The following is a 21509-nucleotide window of genomic DNA, read 5'->3' as shown; positions in this document are numbered from 1 at the left end:
CATGTGAGCTTTGCTTTCAAATCTTGTCAGGGTGACTAAAGGAGGGGGATACTTGCTTCATTAGGTGCCTCTTCTAGCAAATTCTGAAAACCAGAGTCTAGTGGTCACTTCCTGGGACAGTAGGATGGTGACGTGGAGACCCCTGGTGGTCAAAGATTGTGAAAGGTGACCTTTCCAGAGCTTTGCCCAGCTGGCTCCAAGCTCATGGGCTACCACCATGGATTCCTCTATCCCTAGAACTCTGCCACAAACTAGGCTACCTGGAAACCATCCTCACTGGTCAGTGTCTACCACACTGGCCCCACGATCCAGCCCCATCTTGCTGGGAAGGAGTGTATGGTACATCAGGGAAAATAGGAGTAGGTACTTCAGCCATAGTCACGGGCCAAGAGACACATACCTACAACCTATCAAGTACAGGACTGGGGAACAGAAAGTAGGTTTCTAGGGTTTGTGTGTTTGGTGCATTTGGAAAGATGATGATGTCATGTTCCAAATAGCTCTGCAGTCCCCAGGCCTTTTCCTTCCCTGGGCCCTTGGGAGCATACCACACAATCATGGGGCTGTGGGTGGCAAAGTCACTAAGGGGGCCTAATTTCCACAGCTAGCCAATCTGTAATAGTGCCCACGTCTAACTCTGGGAAGGGAAATGCTCAAAACCTCATGCTATATAAATGGCTGCTAGAAAGCAGAATGTGACACAGGGAGGAGGGAAGGGAAAGGGTGGTGCAGCCGTTTTTTGGCAGAGTCCAGACATTACACAAAGCTTTCCACATCTGGGCCCCAACGTTCATTTCCTCAACCTCATTCATTCATCCATTCAGCTCGGGTGTGACTAGACCCGGCTTTATCCTGGGCACTAAGGATACAGTTGACCAAAAGAGGAGGCCTCAGATTTTTCTAAAGGTATTTATTTATGTAAGAAAATGCCTTTGATTTTATTTTTTAATTCATCATTTGTTTTTTATATGACAATAGAATATATTTTTTTTAAAGAGAGAGTGAGAGAAGAGAGGGAGAGAGAGAGAGAGAGAATTTTAATATTTATTTTTTAGTTTTCGGCGGACACAACATCTTTGTATATGGTGCTGAGGAGCGAACCCGGGCCGCACGCATGCCAGGCGAGCGCGCTACCGCATGAGCCACATCCCCAGCCCAATAGAATATATTTTGACATATTATACATACATGGATTAGAACTTATCCTAATTAGGATTCCCCCCTCTCATGGCTGTACATGATGTGGAGTTTCACTGGTTGTGTATTCATATATGAACACAGGAAAGTTCTATCTAATTCATTCTACTTTCCTCTTCTCTCCCTTTCCTTCCTTCCCATTCCCCCTCCCTTCCCTTCATTCCCCTTTGTCTAATCCACTGAACTTCTCTTCTCTCCCTATCACACACAGGTGGCTGAGCATCCTCATCAGAGAGAACATGGGACCCCAGATTTTATCTGAAGGGAAAAAGATTAAGAGACCCAGAGAAGAAAAGGATCCTAGAGGATAAGCCTCCCTATACTTGTTCACATAGAAGTGACCATAACTTTTCAGAGCCTAACCTAGTTGGAGGCAAGTCCTGTGCAACCTTCCCCCTTTTCCTGGGGTCTCAGAACCCGGTACTACCCTTGCACAACCAAACCACACTTTGAGCACAGTGCACCTACAACTGGTTCCCCCTCGACTCAGACCTGTGCACTAAACTTTGGAAGGCTCAGAGGCCCATTTCCACCCAACAACCTATCTGAACTCAAGGCCTTAGGCTGACTCCAAGAACAGTGCTACCAAATACGGCCTAATGCACCCTCTGCTTCCTACCTTTAAAAACTCAGTAAGACTGGGAGAAGGGGGCTGGGGTTGTGGCTCAGTGGTAGAGGGCTTACCTGGCATGTGTGAAGCATTGTGTTCAATCCTCAGCATCACATAAAAATAAATAAATAAAATGAACGTATTGTGTCCACCTATAACTTTAAAAAAAATTATATATTAAAAAAAAAATGGGAGAGGGAGCTGAAAGCCTGCTCCCCTCTCCCCGCAAGTGTTAACATGGCCTCAAAAAAAAAAAAATCAAGAGCATGGGCTTTGAGTTTGGTCCAGCTTTAAACCCTGGCATCTCCACTTAATAACTCATGACCTTGGACAACTAACTTGTGGTCTCCCCTTTGCAAATAGAATTACTGTCAACTAGATAACATATAGTGTTCAGTACAGTGTCCAACATGCGAAAAGTGCTCAGTGTTACCCCGGCACCATGGTTTACATGGTCTTTCTAGTCAAACCTTGCATGGCTGAGCAGAAAGAAAACAGGACATGATTGGGATTTCACTCAAGAATGTGTCTTTATTGAAGAATTTGTAAGAAAAAAGGATGGATCCTCTGTAAAAAGAGGAGATGTTGCCTCCAAACAGCAGGGAGGAATGAGACCTGGGTGGCTTCCCAGAAGTCGGTGTTTCTGGCATTACTGGCTCCTGTGTCCTGGCAAGCACTACAGCATGTCACACTACAGCTAGCAATTCCTACCCACCCTTCTCCCAACCCTCCACCCTCTACCCCACGAGCCTGGATTCCCTGCAGACATTTGCCAATGGCTTTATGAAGGCCCAGGGATAGATGTGCCAGGCTTCTCTAAATGGGGTCAAAGTGGGTTTTGCTTTGGAAAATTCACACAGGAATGTAAAATGGTCTGAGCTCCTTCTAGTCCAACCAAAGACAATTACATCCAGCCCCCTCTGAAGGGAAAGGGAGCAAAGAATTTCTCCCTTCTGAATGTGCACACTTGTGGGGTAACTGGACTGTATCAGTCTGTTCTTTATTAGCATGGAGAATGGAAACAAGATTTTAAGAATATATAACATCCGTGTTAGAGTCACTGAGTTCCAGAGGGCAGAGGGAGCACTGGATCCTTTTTTATTCCAACAAACGCTCCTGCTGGCTACCCTCAAGTCCTGAAAATGATCATTCTTCTCCAGCTGGGAGATTGTCTTCGATCCGCCTGATGAACCTCATCCGGATTTCTGTCACACCGTCTCCTTTCAGGGTGTCCTGGACAAACTTGGCCTCCACAGCCATCTGGACCTAGGGGACAGTGGGAAAATGAAGGAGCAGATACCTAGCCAAAGACTCTGGGGAACCACTGGGGATGGGGCTATAACTGACAACACCCACAGCAGTCCAAAAAGGAGGGCTGGTTTTCTACAAGGTCAGGGTGGCCAGGTCTAGTGTTCCACTGCAGAAGACAGTGGCCCTAACCCATAAGGAGAAACTCAGGAATGAGGCTGGCCAAGTAAGTCAATTTGGGAAAGGATATGCCTAGACTAGGCGGCTGACAGCACCAGTTCCCAGCCTCATAGAGAGGATCATCATCATCTAGAGATGTCCATCTTGAATCCTGTATCAGCAACATGGCTACTGTAAGCAGAGAGGGCTGGGTTGAGCCAAAGCCCCTTCTCTCTCTCTCTCTTTCTCTCTCTCATTCAAGATCCTATTGCATCGCAGGTGTTGCAGAAGGTAAACTTGGAAACTCACCATTTCCAAGGCTCCTCGCAGCACCCCACATAAGAGATTGGAATAAATAAGGGACGAGTGGTTATCAGGAAGTTCCACAAAGTCCACCAAGGGGTTATTTTCCAAAATGAGGGAGAATTCATCACCAGCTGGACTCCAATTAGTGATGCTTGGAGTGATGCCCAAGTACATCTTGAACGCCACCTGTTCAGGGAACACACAATAGCACTATGGGGAAGGACAGCAGAAACTGTACAACAGTGAAGGCATCAGGCCTGCAAAGGAGAGAAACAGTAGCTCAGAAATAAAACTGGTCTCTGAAAGATGATGACACCTTAGGAATTCAGGGCAATAAAAGGAGAAACATCCGCACAAAATTCCACACCCCTATCCCTTCAATCATACAATTAAGCAACAACTCAGCATCTATTTGTGCTTCTCAGTGGAAGGGAGAAACAATCTTCTGACAGGGGCAGCTACCCTGAACCAGCATCTGAGTGCCGAGAGGTGCTGATCCCACTCCCTGTCCTCTGTCTGTGCTACCTGAACCCACTTCCTTGAAGGTGAATACAGGTCACTGGGACAGAATTACTTTCAAGATCTCCTTCTCTACCCATTTCCTAATTCCAATGCTCTCTCTACTGTCAATTCTCTTGAAGATTTCGGGTATGGCCAATTACAACTGAAAGAACTTACAATTCAAAGAACCCTCTCTGAGGTACCTGACATCACAGAGCTGTGGAAGCTCTAGCATTTATTATACCATAATATAGAGTATAATATTAATAATAGCACTAATGTTAATAACAGTAAACATTTACTGTAAGCATAACACTATGTAAGTGCATTCATTTTACCTGAATGCTTGTGTCCATAATTCTTACAACAATCATGTGAGGTAGCTCTTTTCATTTTAAAGATAACTGGTAATTAAAGATGTTAAAAGCAACTTACACAAGAACCCACAAATAATAAACACGGGAACATCCCCAGCCCTTTTTATAGTTTTTGCCTATTTACTTATTTATTTGTTTTGATGGTACCAGGGGATTGAAACTTGGGGTGCTCTATCTCTTAGCTACATCCCCAATCCTTTTTTTTTAAGCTGTAGTTGGATACAATACCTTTATTTGTTTATTTTTATGTGGAACCCAGTACTTCACGCATGCTAGACAAGCGCTCTACCACTAAACCACAGCCCTGTCCCCCCAGTCCTTTTTATTTTGAGACATGGTATTGCTAGGTTGCTGAGACTAGCCTCAACGTTGCAGTCCTCTTGCCTCAGTCTTATAAATTGCTGGGATTATAGTTGTACACTACTGTACTAAGCCCAAAGTCCATATTCTTTTTTTTTTTTTTTTTTTTGTACTAGGGATTGAACCCAGGGGTGCTTAACCACTACTGAGCCACATCCCCAGCCCTTTTAAATATTTTCTTTAGAGATAAGAGTCTTGCTGAGGGTCTTGCTAAGTTACTGAGGGTGCATTTGAACTTGCAAGCATCCTGCCTCAACTTTCCGACTTGCTGGGATTACAGGCATGCGCCACAGCGCCCAGCCCAAAGTCCATATTCTTAACCTCCATGCTACTCCGCTGTACTTCACAGAGATCATCTGGCTTTAATTTCAGTGGGGCTTTAATCCACAGGAACGATCCCAATTACTCTTCCTGTTTTTTAATAATCTGCTCTTCCCAAACCATGAGTAAGGTTTCTTTTAGGAAATTAAGGGCCTGGGGCAGAGAAAATGGTAAGCAGTGCCTCCCAATCGCAATCTTTCAGCATGGACAGGTGGCCTAGGATAACGACCTTGGCAATGACATCCGCAGTTTCCCGAAAATCATGGCATCTCCCAACATTTGACCGTGCCAAAAAATCTTCAATCAGTCGAACTCCAATGTTATAGCCCCTGGGAAGGAAATTAAAGAGACTATTATGGGTCTAAACGTCTTACGTCTGAACATAGGCTATTATTGGTAAAGGGGAAATGGGGACAATCTCAAAACATTCCAATAAATGAGCTCAGTGTAAACTGTAACCCAGATGCTGGCTACAAGAGAGAAGACCCTGCTCATGGCTCTAAGTATAATGTAAACTCAGTGTGCTGGGGAGCCCCATTTCTGTCTCTCCTGCAAAGGTGCTCACTCACATTTTGTCCAACTGTTTATTCACATCTTCATCATTTTCATAGTCCTTGCACAGCTGGGTGACAAGAGCCCCATAGGTCAGGGTGAAGAGCTCAGAGCTCTAAAAGAGATTCAAAAGGCAATCAGGACCAAGCAGCACAAAAGAGACAGTGTGATGAGAATCTGGATCGGCCTCGATGCAACTATCAGGATTCAATTGAAGATCACATGGTTGCCTGTGGGGGAAAAAACCTCATCCCCTGTGGACTGGTCAGGGAATTTGGGACCCAAGGTCAATATACCAAGGCTGAAGATAGACCCACTGCAAAACAGATGTAAAAGGTACCTCATATACTGGGCAGTCATTCTTTCAACACACCAAGGGATGCTTCTGCCAACCCAAGTCTCTACTACAGCCGCCAAGCCTAAGCACAGGTCACCAGAATCCAATGTGGAAACTGACACACTCACTTAAGATTCTGTGAAAGAGACCTGAAGAAGACATTCACAAACTAGCCTCAGCTCTGAAGAATGCCTTCCCAAACCTTAGAATGAATGCCCCAAGCTAGAGTTAAGCTGCACTCCCAAGGCTGCATCCAGGAGCAGACAAGGACCCAGCGGCCAGTCCACAGGGAAGGAAGGAAGTCCTAAAGAAACCCGTTGCCCTTAAGACAACACCTCTCCAAAGTCACCGGCACAGGAAAAAATAATGTTCCTCCTAATACACAGCTGGAATGTTTCCAAAAAAGGGATAAGTCTAAAAGAAATACAATCTTTTGTACACTTGAACACAATACTCACCTGAACTGGTTTCCATTACAACCTCAGTTAAAGTAATAGAAACTCTTTCTCGAATGAAGAATTCTAGTCAGGCATGATGGGCATGCTTGCAACCTCAAATATTTGGGAGGCCAGCCTCGTCAAATTAGCAAGACTCTCAGCAATGTAGTGAGACCCTGTCTCAAAATTAAAAAATAAGGGCTGGGGTTGTGGCTCAGTGGAAGAGTGCTCACCTAGCATGCTTGAGGTACTGGGTTCGATCCTCAGCACTACATAAATATAAAATATAGATACTGTGTCCACCTAAAAAATACTTTAAAAAATTAAAAAATAAATAGGACTGAAGATGTAGCTCAGTGGTAAAGTGTCCCTAGGTTCAGTCTCCAGTACTACAAAAGAAAATAAATAAAAGGGGGCTGGGGATGTGGCTCAAGTGGTAGCGTGCTCACCTAGCATGGTTTGATTCTCAGTACCAAGTAAAAATAAAAAATATAAAAAATAAAGATATTGTGTCCACCTAAAACCAAATAAATAAATAAATAAAAGAATCCTGCCACCTACCTAAGAAGAAACAGAGAGATGTGAAAGGTAAAAGGAATGGCAAATACCAAGACCACAGAATGAAAGGAACAGGCAGGGAGGCTTGGGTCAGAGATGAGGCAAAAACCTTTCTATGCTCAAGTCTTCTGGGGAAGAAAGTCCAAGAAATGCTTAGGCCCAGCTCTTGCAGCACAATGCCCCTCACTGCATCGCCATGGCCTGGTGGCGGGGTCTGCCAGTGATAATGATTTGAATGCTTCTCCTTACATCCTGCACACTCCTTTTCTTCATCTCATTTTCTAACCAATGACAACTCAGTAAAGCAGAAAGGGTAGGACTTAATCCTGCTTCAGAAAGGATACTGAGATCAGAATGATTTAATTTTCCCAAAGTCAAACACAGCTAGTTATTAAGAAAAATAATGGGGGGGGGGCCAAAAATTCCTAGCCAATTTCATTATATCCACTGCTCCCCACAACTGCACTGTGTGTGTGTGCGCACGTAGGGGTGCTAGGAATTGAACTCAGGGCCTCCTGCATACTAAGTAAAAGCTCAACCACTGAACTACACCTCCAGCCCCTAAAGCTGCCATATTAACAAGTCCCTCCCTCAACAAAAACAAAAATAAACAGAAAATAAAAAAGCCTTAACAGCACTAGAGTCAAAGAAAATCAATTTCACAATCTGGAAGCTCTTTGAACTGAACTAAAACAGTCAGATCAGGGTGTCTCCAAGAGACTATTTACCAAATATGGCAATTAAAGGGAAGCTATTAAGGAGGGGAATGAATTTTCAGTAAAGTTAAGTTTGGCACTAGAATGGCCTGGACATGAATGGATGGAGACCATCCAGCAGTTACCAGTCTAGAGAATTGGCACCACTGCATTAAATCAGGAGAGCTTTCCTTTCATTATTAATGAGCCCTTGGACAGCGACTCCAAGAGCCTCAGCCCACCATGATGCCAAGTAACATGCATATCATGATAATATCAAGCACCTTACACATACAGCTGCTCTCAATTTACTGATAAGAAAAATCAGGGTCCTGAACACATCTGTCCATGGCGACAAAATCAATATGCCTGGGATCTGTGATCCCTGACTCAGGTTCTCCACACCCTCTCTCAGTCTGCAAATCTGCCTCATCTTCCAACTGTGAATCAAGCCTTTTTGGAACAGTAACATAAATATATAACTTAAAGGTCTTCATATTTTTAAAATACTGAGGGGGTTACGATATAGAAAGAAAATCATTCATTCAACATTTACTATATACCAGACAATATAGCCAAATAAATAAAATAATAAAATAATATGGTTTTGGCCTGGGGTTATGGTAGAATGCTTGCCTAGCATGTGTGAGGTACTAGGTTTGATTCTCAGAACTGCATATAAATAAATTTAAAAAATAAAGATCCATCAACAATAAATTAAAAAAAAATAATTTTACAGATGGTGATAAATGCTACGAAGAAAAATAAAGCACTAAAGTAGATTAGGGAGTGTTTATGTTCATTTATCTTGGGGAATGTTAGTTTTTATTTGTTTAATTATTTTTTTATTAGTTGCTCAAGACAAAACAATAATCTTGACATATCATACATTTGATTCAAATAGGGTATGAATTCTCATTTTTCCATGTGTACAGATTGCAGGATCACATTGGTTATACATCCATGTGTATACATACAGCAATCCTAGAGTCAGTTGTATTCTGCTGCCCTCCTTATCCCCCTCTTGTTTAATTATTTTATGTACAAGAGACTTAACCCAGAGACGTTTAATCACTGAGCCACATCCCAGTTCTGTTAATTTTTTTTTTTTTTTGAGAAAGTTTTGCTAAGTTGCTTAAGGCCTTGCTAAATTGCTAAAGCTGGCTTTGAACTTGTGATACTCCTGCCTCAGCCTCTGGAGGTTCTAGGACTAAAGGCGTGCACCACTGTGCCCGGCAGGTATTAGTTTTTAATAAGTAGTCAGGGAAGGCTTTGCCAAGGTGACATTTATGTAAAGACCTAAAGGAGGTATGGGTAATTCATGAAGATAGTTGGGTGAAAAAAATTCTAGGCAGAGCTAGGAGCGGAAGTGCACAACTGGAATCCCAACGCCTTGGGAGGCTGAGGCAGTAAGATTGAAAGTTTGAGACAAGCGTCAGCAACTTAATGAGGACCTCAACAACTTAAGAGAGACCCTGTCTCAAGCAAATAAAAATAAAAAGGACAGAGGATGTAGCTCAGTGGCAAAGCACCCCTGAATTAAATCCCCAGGGCCCGCCCCCCAAAAAAATTAGGTAGTTGGGCCAGAGTTGTGGCTCAGTGGTAGAGTGTGAGGCCCTGGATTTGATTCTCGGCACCACATAAAAAATAAAATAAAGGTATTGTGTCCATCTACAACTAAAAAAAATATTTTTTTAAAAATTAGGTGGTTAAGTGTAAATGTCCCAAGATAGGAGTACGCCTGGCAGGTCTGAGTGTTTGAGTAACAGTGTCAGTAGAGAGAAATGAGTAAGAGAAAAAAGAGGAAATCAGAGAACAAACGGGGAGCTATGGAGTCTAAAGATCTAAGTTTGGGGACCTTATGACGCTTAAAACAAATGTTCCCATAGGGCCATAAAGGTCAGCTAATTCAACTAGTCCAATTTCTTCACTGAACTTAAGTACCACATTCCCCTCCATCAACAGAAACATGAATCTCTGGGCTGGGATTGTAGCTCAGTGGTAAAGTGCTTGCCTAACATGGGTGAGGCTCTGGGTTCCATCCTCAGCACCACATAAAAACAAATAAACAAAATAAAGGTTGAATTCTTAAAAAAATATTTTATATATATATATATGAAAAAAGAAACAGGAATCTCTTCTGCTGCAACACTTATAATTTGATGGCTTTGAATTATATTTAATAATAGCAATGATCATTAACACTTAAATTTTTAGAATGTCTTCAGAAGTTCTTATCTCCTTGACCCTCATAACTATGAGACCCAAACTAGCAGAACCAATATTAGTTGTACTAATTTTATAGAGGATCACTTAAATAACAGACATTCAAATGTCTTCTTATAGTAAAAAGTTTGTTTTTCTAACCAATGCTTTTTTCAAATGTCAGTTTTTCCCATCTGTAAAATGATGCCAAAATTATCTGTCCTTCAGGGTAACTGTGCAATTTCAATGAGATAATGTACACAGAGTATCTGCTGCATAGTAAGTACTCAAGAAAACACACTGCTATATTTTTATTTATTTATTTATTTATTTGTGGTGCTGGGGACTGAACCCAGGGCCTTATGCATGCAAGGTAATTGCTCTATGAGTTATATTCCTCAGCACTATTATTTTCTATGTGGTACAGTGCCAGAGAGCACCCTGAAGTATGTTCCAGGACAGCAAATAATAAGAAGAGAGATTGTGAATCAATACAAGAAACTTTCTAACAATTAAAAAAAAACACAAAGAAAACTAGGAAGATCTAAGTCTGGACTTACTACCTCACAATCACTTTGCTTTGTAAGCCTCAATCTCCTCTCACAAAAACAGTAACACTAAAAACCTTGTCATGCCAGTTATAGGGTTGTTTGGAGGATCTAATGACATAATGGACTTAAAGTTATGTTTCACAGACAAAAAAAAAAAAAAAAAAACACAGGAATTACGGCAGTCAACAGGATCTCCAAGTCTTCAGTCACAACCTGAGCAGAGTAAGTAAAACTAAGCCCTACCCTAAGGTGAGCCACTATGTGATAGTTCTCAGAAGGCCTTGTAGTTAGTGCCCCCAAAAAAGACATCCAATATCCTTAAGGTGGCTGATATTTAGAGTTAAGGCTCAAGAATCAAACTATTTTTTGTCAAAACAGGTAATCCAATGTGAATCCCTTTGAGCAGCTGGGGTCAGAGGTCCGTAAAAAAGATTAGGTCCAGCTGGGCACTGTGGCGCATACATGTAATCCCAGAGGCTCAGGAGGCTGAGACAGGAGGATCTCAAGTTCAAAGCCAACCTCAGCAATGGTGAGGCGCTGAGCAACTCAGTGAGAGCCTGTCTCTAAATAAAATACAAAATAGGGTTGGGGATGTGGTTCAGTGGTTGAGTGCCCCTGAATTCAATCCCTGCTACAAAAAAAAAAAAAAAAAAAAGATTAGGTCCAACCCTCTCTTATTCTCTGGCCTCCAGTCCTGGAGACTCTAAGTACTGTTAATTTTGCACTCACTCACCTGAGCTCTGGAGAATAGAGACACTGGAGCCAACCACTTATATAAAAGTATGAAGGCTAATAACTTCACTAACAAGGATGCTAGATGACATTGTTACCTTTGTTCTACGTCACTGTTACAGTGCTAGCTTTACACACGTTCTCTCAATTAATCCTTAGAACACTATAACATTAATAAGTACTATTATTAACTTCTTTATTTAAACAAAAACAAAACAAAACAAAAAGATAGTGAAGCTGATGTTCAGAACAACAAAGAAACTTGCCCAAAGTCACAAAGCAAATAAGTGATGAAACCAGGAATCAGTTTCAGGCAGTGCTATATCCCTGTGTTGTGTACACGTCTGTCTCCCTCGTAGAGTACATGATTCTCAAGGTATGGACTAGGACATTATCTCCGCATCTCCCACAGCACCCAGCACAGGGCTTTACAAATAGTTGGGGATCAGGTAAAGTCTGCTGGACAATGAACCGTTTCTGATAATACAGACAAAAAAGTAGAGGTCTAGTTATTTGGGCATGCCAACCATTTAGGTCTCAGAAGACTTAAGTTAAAACAGTAATTAGCATAAGGCTGGGCTGATTGGGAAGAAAGCCACTAAAAGGGCAGAGAAGACAGGAGCATGTCAAAACCAGGTGGCCACAAAGAAAATCATGTGACAAGTCCTGAGTAGGCACCAGTAGGAACTGAATGAGAGGACACACTCAAGCCTTCATTTCATTCATTCATTCAGCAAATAAATATTGATTGCCTACTACAAGGCATCATTCTAGGTGCTGGGAATGGAGCACAGAACAAAACAAATCTCTGCCCTCCTGGAGTTTACATTTCCTGAAGGAGACTGACAATAAATAAGCAAATACATAACTTACAGTGAAAAATCATTTAAAATGAAATAGTGCTTTGCAGAAAACCAGCATAGAGAAAGAGGATAGAGAACCAGCCAGGTGTCCCAGGAAGGCCTCTCTGAGGATATAACATCGGGGTAACTGTGAATGGAATGAGGAGTGGGCTGAATTACTGTGGGGAAAGGTGCACTTGTCTGGGTAGAAAAACAGGAGTAGAAAGGGCCTTGAGGGGAGGAGTATGCTGCTGCCCCTCTCCAACTACCTCACTTCATGAAATGAAGAATACTAAGTTGGGGGAGGTGGAAACTACAAATTTATGCTAAAATGATATTAAAGATATATTCAATAATTATTTCTGGTGAGAAAAAGTGTACAAAAATGAAAGCAAGATATGAAAATTAAGGAATGTCTCTCTGCTCATATCATAGGAAAAGGAGGAAACAAATATTTAGGATTACTTCTTGAATTTTACACTATTTCATTTAATCTTAGGTAGCCTCCCAAGCCCCTGGGATTTTCATAGGTAAGGAAACTGAGAAATCAATCCAGTAAGCCAGAATTCCAACCAATATCCATGCTTTTTCCTCTACTTGATACTATTTCCTAGTAAAATATTCTATTCTTATAATAAACTCTTGGTGTTTCCCCCAAAACAGACATTTTATCTCTTTTTTTAAAAAAATATTTTATTGTTTGGTTATAGTTGGATACAATACCTTTATTTTATTTATTTATTTTTATGTGGTGCTGAGGATTGAACCCAGGGCCTCGTATATGCTAGGCAAGTGCTCTACCGCTGAGCCGCAACCCCAGCCCCTCTCTTTTTTTTAAGTGCTGGGGATTGAACCTGGGGCCTTGCTAGGCTACATATCCAGCTGAGCTACATATCCAGCTCCCAGATTCTATTTTTTTTTTTTTAATTCTTTGGTACCAGGGATTGAACCCAGGGGGTGCTTAACCACTGAGCCACATCCCCAGCCCTTTTTATTTTTTGAGACAAGGTCTCACTACATTGCTTATAGCCTCACTAAGTTGCTGAGGCTAGCTTCAAACCTGCAATCCTAATGTTTCAGCCTCCCAAGCCCCTCCCTGGGATTACAAGAATGTGCCACCATACCCTGGCAAACAGAAATTCTTAACCAGTGATTCATGGAGTACTTTCAGGGGTTAAAAAAATCCCCAGAAAATATAAATAAATGTTTCAGATTTTTGTTGTTTTTGTTTTTATTTTTTCGGGGCTGAGGACCAAACCCAACTTGCTAGGCAAGCACTCTACCAGTGAGCTACATCACCAGCCCCTGTGTATATTTGTACATTAAATATATCTGGGGAGAAGAGACATTGCTATCATCAGCATCTCAAAAGAGAGGGATTGAGATTGAACCCAGAGATGCACTACCATTGACCTACATATCCTGCCCTTATTTATGTATTTATTTATTTATTTTATTTTGAGAGAGGGGCTCAATAAGTTGCTGAGGCTAACTTCAAATTGTGATTCTCCTGTGTCTGCTTCCTGAGATACTGAGATTACAGGTGTGTGTCACCATTCCTGACTCCTGCTGCCCATGTTTGATGGCTGTTGCTGGTATAAGATGAAAGGTGTGGGAAGATTTTAATCATCCCATCCAGAGTAGAGTGTCAACCTACAATCTCTCACCTATCCAGCATGCATCCTCAAGTACTGAATTATTTTTTGGTTTTGGTACTAGGGAGCGAACCCAGGGCCTCCTGCACACACATTCTCTCACTGAGCTACACCCACAGCCCAGATGCTGTTTTAAATTCCCAAAACTGTGGCATAAGCAATTCTGAAAGAAGAATATGCCACAGAAAAGGAACACTTACCAGGAAGGCCCCTTAGCTTGGAGAAAAATGCGATCTACCTTACTCTCCAGACCCAGCTCAACTTTATGAGACCATGTGGTGTCTCGCTATTCCCAGGACCAGAAGGAAGAAGCCACCAAGGCCCTTCCCACAGTCATACAGCCCCTCCACTCACTACTTACCCTGGCCCACTTCTTACTCTACTGGATAGAAAGTTCCTTTTTAACAAGACCAACATCTAAGCACTTCTCGCAATGCCCACAGCAGTGTGAGAGAGAACATGGCCTAGGAGTCCGAAGCATTAGCTTTGGAATTAGATAGGCATGGGCTCAAATCCTAACTCTTCTTGGGTGTAAATGTGGGCAAGTTACATAACCCCCGAGCTGTAAAATGGCATAACATTATCCCCCTAGTAGTGTTACTCTGCGGATCAAGTGAGGTGGTGTACGTCAAGCAGGTGGTCCTGTGCCTAACAAGCGTAGGAGGCCAGTCAGTGGTAGTTACTGCTATTTACTGCCGTCGCTGTTGTTGGTTCAGCGCACAGCGGCATTCAGGCCCCGGGGGAGCGGTCTCCTCGCGCGAGCTACTCCAGCGGTCCTCCAACCTGCCTCAAGCCCGGGACGCCCCTGGACTGACCCACCGGGCGGTCTCCCCGTCCCACAGGTCTCAGAAGGTCTTTCCCCACCGCACCCGCACTCGCGCCAGGCCCCTTCCCAGTGCGCCTCCATTCCCCTGCCCGCCGGAGTCACGCGCGGTAATGGTAGAAAGTTACCATTTTCTTGCTTTCGGTACCACGGTTCGCCTGCCTCGACATTGTGCCGGCCGCCCCGCCCCGCGTCGCCTAGCCGCGCCACAAGCCCGCTCGGCGACCCCAGAAAGCTGGTAGACCCTGTCGCGGCCTCTCGGACTCTGGGACTGACGGATCCGTCTCACCGCGCCTGCGCGGCCTGCCAAAAGGCACCACGGGAGTCGTGGTCCGACCGACGAGGGTAACTCCACCCGACAAACGTCGGACTACAGCACCCGACAGTCCTGCCAGCCGCCACGCCTCTTGCGCACACGAACTACAACTCCCAGAATGCCGCGCTCCCGGTTCGCTGAGTATGGCCCCCAGGGCTGCATTCTGGCCGCTGGGTGGCGTCCGCCGCTTGCGGTAATCGCGTATCATCTGTGCACTGTCCCCTTTCCTCCCCTTTCCCTCCCCCACGCCGGTCTCAGAGATGCTCTGCAAATTCCTCTCCGCGCTAGGTCTTGGAAAGTCCCTCTTTCGAACTAGCTTCTTCCGCTGTTGCTGCATCTCAGCTCCAGAAGCTCCTAGGATGTCCCCGAAAACTAGCTGTGGTTCACAAACAGATCTGACTTCCTCATTATACAGATTTTTAATGACAACCTACTCCATGTCAAGCATTTCACTAGTAGCTTTCTCTTCACTTGCCATCTGTTCCCATACGCAGCCATCACTCTCATCCTATCACCTTTGGCCTCGCGATGGAATATCCAATCTTTTAGATAAAGTTCAAGTCAACTTCTCCCCTTTCCTGCCCTAGAAGAGCTTCACTCTCTGGTTCCCATAAAAGAAAGATCACCAGCTGTGATGGCAGTAAGTCCTGAGTTCTAATCCCAGGTTCGCCATCTGAAGCCAGTTCCTGGATCTCTGTCAGTTATGAAGTTTAACAAGGCGAATATGCAGAACGCTGGGCATACAAAAGATACAACGTAAATACATATTACTTTCCAGTCACCAGTTATAATCACAGCCTGACAACTGTTGGGAAATGTGCTGGATGAACCCTCATCCACCACCAAGGGGAAATCCTACAGCTGCCGACCACAGGTCTTTGGTTTCAGCTCCAGCCATCCCTCCTTAGCCATTAACTCTGACTGGGCTGGGGCTCTTGAATACCCTCTCCTCACTTCAGCCTGATGACCTGACTCTGCGGCATCTGTATTCTAACCCCTAGCTTTCACATGACAACCAGTCTGTTTAGACACCAGCCAGCCAGGCTGGGGGACCCAGAATTTCCCCAGTCCCTTCATCTGAGTGCAAGACCAATCATTTTTATACCCTTCTCCCTGTGGCACAGACATTCCTTCCGTGTCATTCCTCTAGGGGAGAGGGCTAAAGGCCGAAGACTTTGGGAAGCAACCTGAAGGTTGGTTGAGGAGGGTGGAGGAAGCAGGGGCCAGCTACCCCACGGAGGCCAGCATAGCTGGAGAAGAACCTCCTACATTCCCAAGAGAGAGGACAGCTGAGGTGAAAGCTGCAGTTGGCCAGCCTGTCTGTCGGTCTGGGCTCCTCCCTTCTGGCTGCCTTGGCTGCCCACAGAAACCTGAGTCACAGTCACGGCCAGCCACCCGACCCCACCCAGCCTGCTGTCAGGCAGGGCGGTTTTGAAGAGACTGGAGGTGGAGCCTCATCCAGCCTGTCTCCAGACTCTGAGATTCTCCTTCTCTGCCTGTGATTCCTCTTGAGGTTGCTTTCTCTTTGGGACTATCCTCAAAGTGTCATCAGTCCTGAATTAAGGGTGGGGGTGGGGACCATCTATTGATCTATGGAGTCTCCTCCTTGCTCACATTGGAACTTAAAAACTCCTTGGGAGTGTAGCACTAGACCTTGGGTTTAATTCCCAACACAAAAAGAAAAAAAGAAAAATATTCCTTATACAGATGATCTGAGGGCTCTCATTTTCAAATTCCAATCCCTCCCCATCACTTCTAGGGATCAGGACATTTAGCAACATCAGGTAGCTGCTCCCCACCCTCATCTCTTTCTACCTGGAAACAACACTGCAGGGTCAGCTATCCTTCCCTATCAGGGGCTCTAGACAAAGACTCACCTCACAAAGAGTTGAATCTACTTAGTTCTGAATCTGAGTTCCTCCTCACTTCAATCCTTCTCTGTTCTTTTCCCTCCCATAGAGCTAAAAGGAGGGATGCAGCTTGTGTCACCACTGCCCTAGCCCCAGTCCCAAGCAGTGAGCCCTAGAGGCTAAAGCTCTCCAAGAAAGCCAGTTTGGATTAGAGACCCCTTTCTTGCAGCAGCACCTTGGGGGTGGGGTGGGGTGGGAGTGAAAATCTCATGTCTGTTCTTTCCGCTGTCCCCCAGATGGCCCCACCCACTTCCTACTTTGTGGGTGTGGAGGTGGCATCCAGAGCCTCAGCCTGAGATTCATATCTGTGAGTCAAATCTCCCAGTGATTTCCTTCACCTCTCTATCAGGTTCATCCTGGATTTTGTCTTGCCAAACATAAGAGATTCTTGCTGCTGCCCTCCCCCTAGGGGGATCAGGAAGGAGACCTATTTCTGATCCTCACTTAGGGATCTGCCCCCAGCCCCAGCCCAGCCTGGTAATAAGATTAACTCTGCCTGTTTCTGTGGAGGAAGAGGGGACTGCCCTGGGCTGCAGAGGCAACAGAGTTCCCTGCTCCTCACTGAAGAGGACAGGGTGAGTGTTGGTGTTTCAACACCTGATATTGCATGATACCACATTTCCCATTCTCTGGGATGTCTAACATTTGTGGGACCAAGTGGAACCCTCAACTACTGTCACCTAGTCCCAAACTCAGAGATGACAACCATATGACATCCATCTTCAACTCTCAGTTGCTGGGGCCTGAGACCTGCTGGGGATCTGCTGGAGACAAAGGAAAGGCATCTACACCATCTGTCTACTGTGATTACATCAAATCAGGGGCATTCTTGCTCTCCTGGCTTCCCCTAAGCCATCCTCCCAGGCTGCCTGCGGGTACATCAGTTGTGCAGGAAGCCTTCCGGAGCTAGCCTAGAGGACTGGCCCTCAAGTTGCCTAACTCCCAGATGCCCTGCAGATATCCTGCATCAGTGTCTTGTGAGGGGCTGCAGGAATCTCAATCTGGGAGGGAAGGGTTTGTCAACCTTGGCACCTATTATGGTTTGGATGTAAGTTGTTCCCCTGAAAGCTCATGTGTGAGAAAATGCAAGAAGGCTTAGAGGAGAAATGACTGGGTCATGACAGCCTTAACCCAATCAGTGAATTAATCCCCCTGATGGGATTAACTGAGTGAAAATTGAAAGCAGGTAGGGTGTGGATGGAGGAGGTGGGTCCCTGGGGGCGTGCCTTGGGGTATATATTTTGTATCTGGGAGAGTGGAGTCTCTCTGCTTTCTGACCATCATGTGAGCTGCTTCCCTTCACCACTCTCTTCCACCGAGATGTTCTGCCTCACCTCAAGCCCTGAGAAATGGAGCTGGCGGTCGATGGACTGAGACCTCTGAAACTGTGAGCCCCAAAATAAACTTTTTCCTCTCTTAAAATTGTTCTGGTCAGTTGTTCTTTTAGCCACAGTAGCAAAAAAAAAAAAAAAAAAAGCTGATGGGGCTGGGGATGTGGCTCAAGCAGTAATGCGCTCGCCTGGTGTGCGCTGGGGGCTGGGTTCAATCCTCAGCACCACATACAAATAAAATAAAGATGTTGTGTCCACCGAAAACTGAAAAATAAATATTAAAAAAATTCTCTCCCTCTCAAAAAAAAAAAAAAAAAAAGCTGATGAAAACGGCACCATTGGCATTTTGCCCTTGGTAATCTTCATTGTTGGGGATGGGCCTTTGGGGTTGTAGGATGCTAAGCAGCACCCCTGGCTGTCACTCATAGATGACAGTAGCACTCCCAGTGTGACAATCCAAACATCTTTAAGGCTTTAACTGGGTGTGGTGGTGCATGCCTGTAATCCCAATGACTTGGGAGACTGATTGCAAGTTCAAAGCCAGCCTTAGCAATTTAGCAAGACCCTCTCTCAAAAATAAAAAACTTTAAAAGATTTGGGAATGTAAACAAAGTCTTTAAACATTGCCAAATGTCCCCCTGCATGGGGGTGGTTACCCTTGATTGAGAACCACTGACACAGGCTAATAATACCACATACTACCTCTTTTCAGTGAGCTCCCCCAGTTCTTTTTTCTTTTGTATTACTGGGGATTGAATTTAGGGTTGCTTAATCACTGAGCCACATTCCCAGACCTTTTTTATATTTTATTTAGAGACAGGTTCTTGCTGAGTTGCTGAGGCTGGCTTTGAACTCACGATCCTCCTGTCTTAGGGCTGGGATTACAGGCTTGGGCCACCACACCTAGCCCAGAGCTCCCCCAGTTCTAAGGCCTGCTTGCCCTTCTTCTGTTGAAGAATCGCTTGATCTTCATTAGCTCCCAGGATCTGTGTTTCCAAGTTAGTGGCATTTAAGCCCTCCTATATAGGCTATCCCTGGCCTGTGTTTCATCTTCAGTACCATTTCCCCTGCTATTCCTTTTTTTTTTTTTTTTTTTAATTTTTTTAGTTGTTGGTGGACCTTTATTTTATTTTATTTATATGCAGTGATGAGAATTGGACCCAGTGCCTCACATATGCTAGACAAGCACTCTACCACTTAGCTACAGCCCCAGCCGAGCTCCCTGTTATCTTGAGCTTTAGCCAATGTGGGTGTCTCCCCATGCCCACCTATCTATCTGTAGTCCTGCAATAACCTCAAGACCAGGGGTGAAAGGTGGGGAAAGAACCACCCCAGAGGATACTCCCCCTGTTGGGTTCTGTTCCTGAATTTTCTGGAGTCTATCCATGGCCTGGCTCAGAGTGGCTTGTTCAGCCCTGAAAGATGCAGGTCCTGAGGATTTTGACCTCACAAAAGACAGTCATGGATTCCATTATCCAAATAGTCCCCTCACCCTGCAGATGGTACAACTAGCAAAAAGATGGGGGATCTGTTTCCCATTTTTGCCTTCAAAGCCCCCTGCATCATCAAAGTCATCATAATCATATTTATTAATACTTCCTTTTCTTTCTTTTTATTTTGGTATTGGGAATTGAACCTAGGGGCACCTTACCACTAAGCTACATCCCCAGTCATTTTTATTTTTTATTTTGAAACAAGGTCTCGCTAAGTTGCTGAAGGTCTTGCTAAATTGCTGAGGCTGGCCTCAAACTTGTGATACTCCTGCCTCAACCTCCCATCATTGAGATTACAGTCATGTGCTACCTTGCTGGGTTTATTGAGCACTTCCTATATGCCAGGCTCTATGCTAAGCAGTTCATAAATTGTCTTATTTAATTTTAATTTTTATTTTTTGGTACTGAGGATTGAACCCAGGAGCACTTAACCACTGAGCCACATCCTCCAGCCCTATTTTGTATTTTTTTTTTTTTTTTTTTTTTTTTTAAATTTTTTAATATTTATTTATTAGTTCTCGGCGGACACAACATCTTTGTTTGTATGTGGTGCTGAGGATCGAACCCGGGCCGCACGCGTGCCAGGCGAGCGCGCTACCGCTTGAGCCACATCCCCAGCCCCTATTTTGTATTTTATTTAAAGACAGTTCTCACTAAATTGCTTAGGGCTTCACTGAGCTTCGCTAATTTGCTGAGGCTGGCTTGGAACTCTGAATCCTCCTGCCTCTACCTCCTGAGTAGCTGGGATTTCAGGCATGCACCACCGCGCCCAGCTGCTTTATTTAATCTTTATAACCATCCCATGCTACTTCATGGCACTATTATTTTCCTGTTTTTATAGGTGAGCAAGTTGCATTTCAGAAAAGTTAAATCACTAGCTTAAGGTTACCAGCTTCTGTTGCTGGCCTTCTATCATCATTTTTCTCTAATGTCGTTCCATCCCCAAGCCCCCAGTTATTCCCATGTTCCAGGACAGGAAGCTCCCAGGTTGCCTAAGACCCTGGTCCTTTTGTTCCCCACCCTCCCTTTATAGCTGCTCTCTGGAATTGTTTAGAAGAAGGGGACCTGGAGGGCAGAGGTTGTAGCTCAGTAGTAGAGCGCTTGCGGTAGCACAAGTGAGGTACTGGGTTGGATCCTCAGCACCACATAAAAAAATAAATAAAATCAAGGCATTGTGTCTATCTACAATTAAAAAAGATTTTTAAAGAGGTGGGGGGATTTGGCAGGAAAGGGGGCCCACAACTCACTGGGCCTAATCTCTGGACAATGAAGAACCAGAGAAGTGACCTTCTGGAGGTTAGGACAAAGGGCAGGGACAGGGTGGGCAGAGTCCAGCTGCCCCTCCTCCTTCCTCCCTTCAGTCAATCCCTGCAGCGGCACCATCATCGATCCACCTTCTCAGCAAGCTCCCCACACTGTCCCAGTCTGGGCCTAATTTGGCTTGAGGCCCTCACCTCTGGCATGGACAAGGGGATTGGGGAGCTCACTCCAGAGGGCTGGGAAGCAGACCTACCTTGAGGAGGGGTGTCAGGAGGGATTCACCACTTCCTCATCAATAAGCCCAAGGGGAGAAATCCTGGGAACTGGGGTGGGGGTGGGGTATCTTCTGGTTAGGGTGGGGGAGGTTCAGGGCCAGGACCACCCAGTTAGGAGCAGAAACGACCCAGCAGATTAGAGACCTGGATAAAGCAGCCGTCCAGGGCTGTAATTACCCCAGAGGAACCGGGAAGACACCAACCCTAGGATGTAGGAGGAAGGGCGGCAGCAAGGCGCCCAGGTCTCTCCCCATCCCAGCCATCACCAGAAAAGAGAAAGCGTAACCCTTGAGAGCTTTCTTTGCTACCTGCCTTCAAGCCACCCGACGTCTCCCGGATGAATTTAGATTGAGGTGGGTTTGGAAAAGAATTTAGACTCGATGCTGCCCACTCAACCCCAAGCCATAGCCCCCAGAATCCAGGGTAGGATTGCGAGTTCCCAGCCCCACTCCCCACTC

At 44.8% G+C, this 21509-nt stretch overlaps 1 protein-coding gene across 1 annotated transcript; it reads right to left on the bottom strand.

The window, feature by feature from the left end:
- Positions 1-2312: 2312 nt before the first annotated feature.
- On the bottom strand, positions 2313-14771 carry Trappc3 (trafficking protein particle complex subunit 3). The gene is made up of 5 exons (XM_046469479.1): positions 14595-14771; positions 5649-5746; positions 5309-5408; positions 3524-3706; positions 2313-3073 (listed from the first exon to the last, which is right to left on the bottom strand). The coding sequence occupies exons 1-5, from the start codon at positions 14634-14636 to the stop codon at positions 2954-2956; spliced, it is 543 nt and encodes a 180-aa protein (XP_046325435.1). The 5' UTR covers positions 14637-14771; the 3' UTR covers positions 2313-2953.
- Positions 14772-21509: the final 6738 nt, after the last annotated feature.

This window comes from Marmota monax, unplaced genomic scaffold, assembly GCF_021218885.2.
Source record: "Marmota monax isolate L192 unplaced genomic scaffold, Marmota_monax_Labrador192_F-V1.1 WCK01_AAM20220418_F8-fsc00008, whole genome shotgun sequence".
In the NCBI taxonomy this organism is placed as follows: domain Eukaryota; kingdom Metazoa; phylum Chordata; class Mammalia; order Rodentia; family Sciuridae; genus Marmota; species Marmota monax.
Note: the sequence above shows the minus strand (reverse complement) of the source record. Positions and strands in the feature narration are given on the sequence as shown.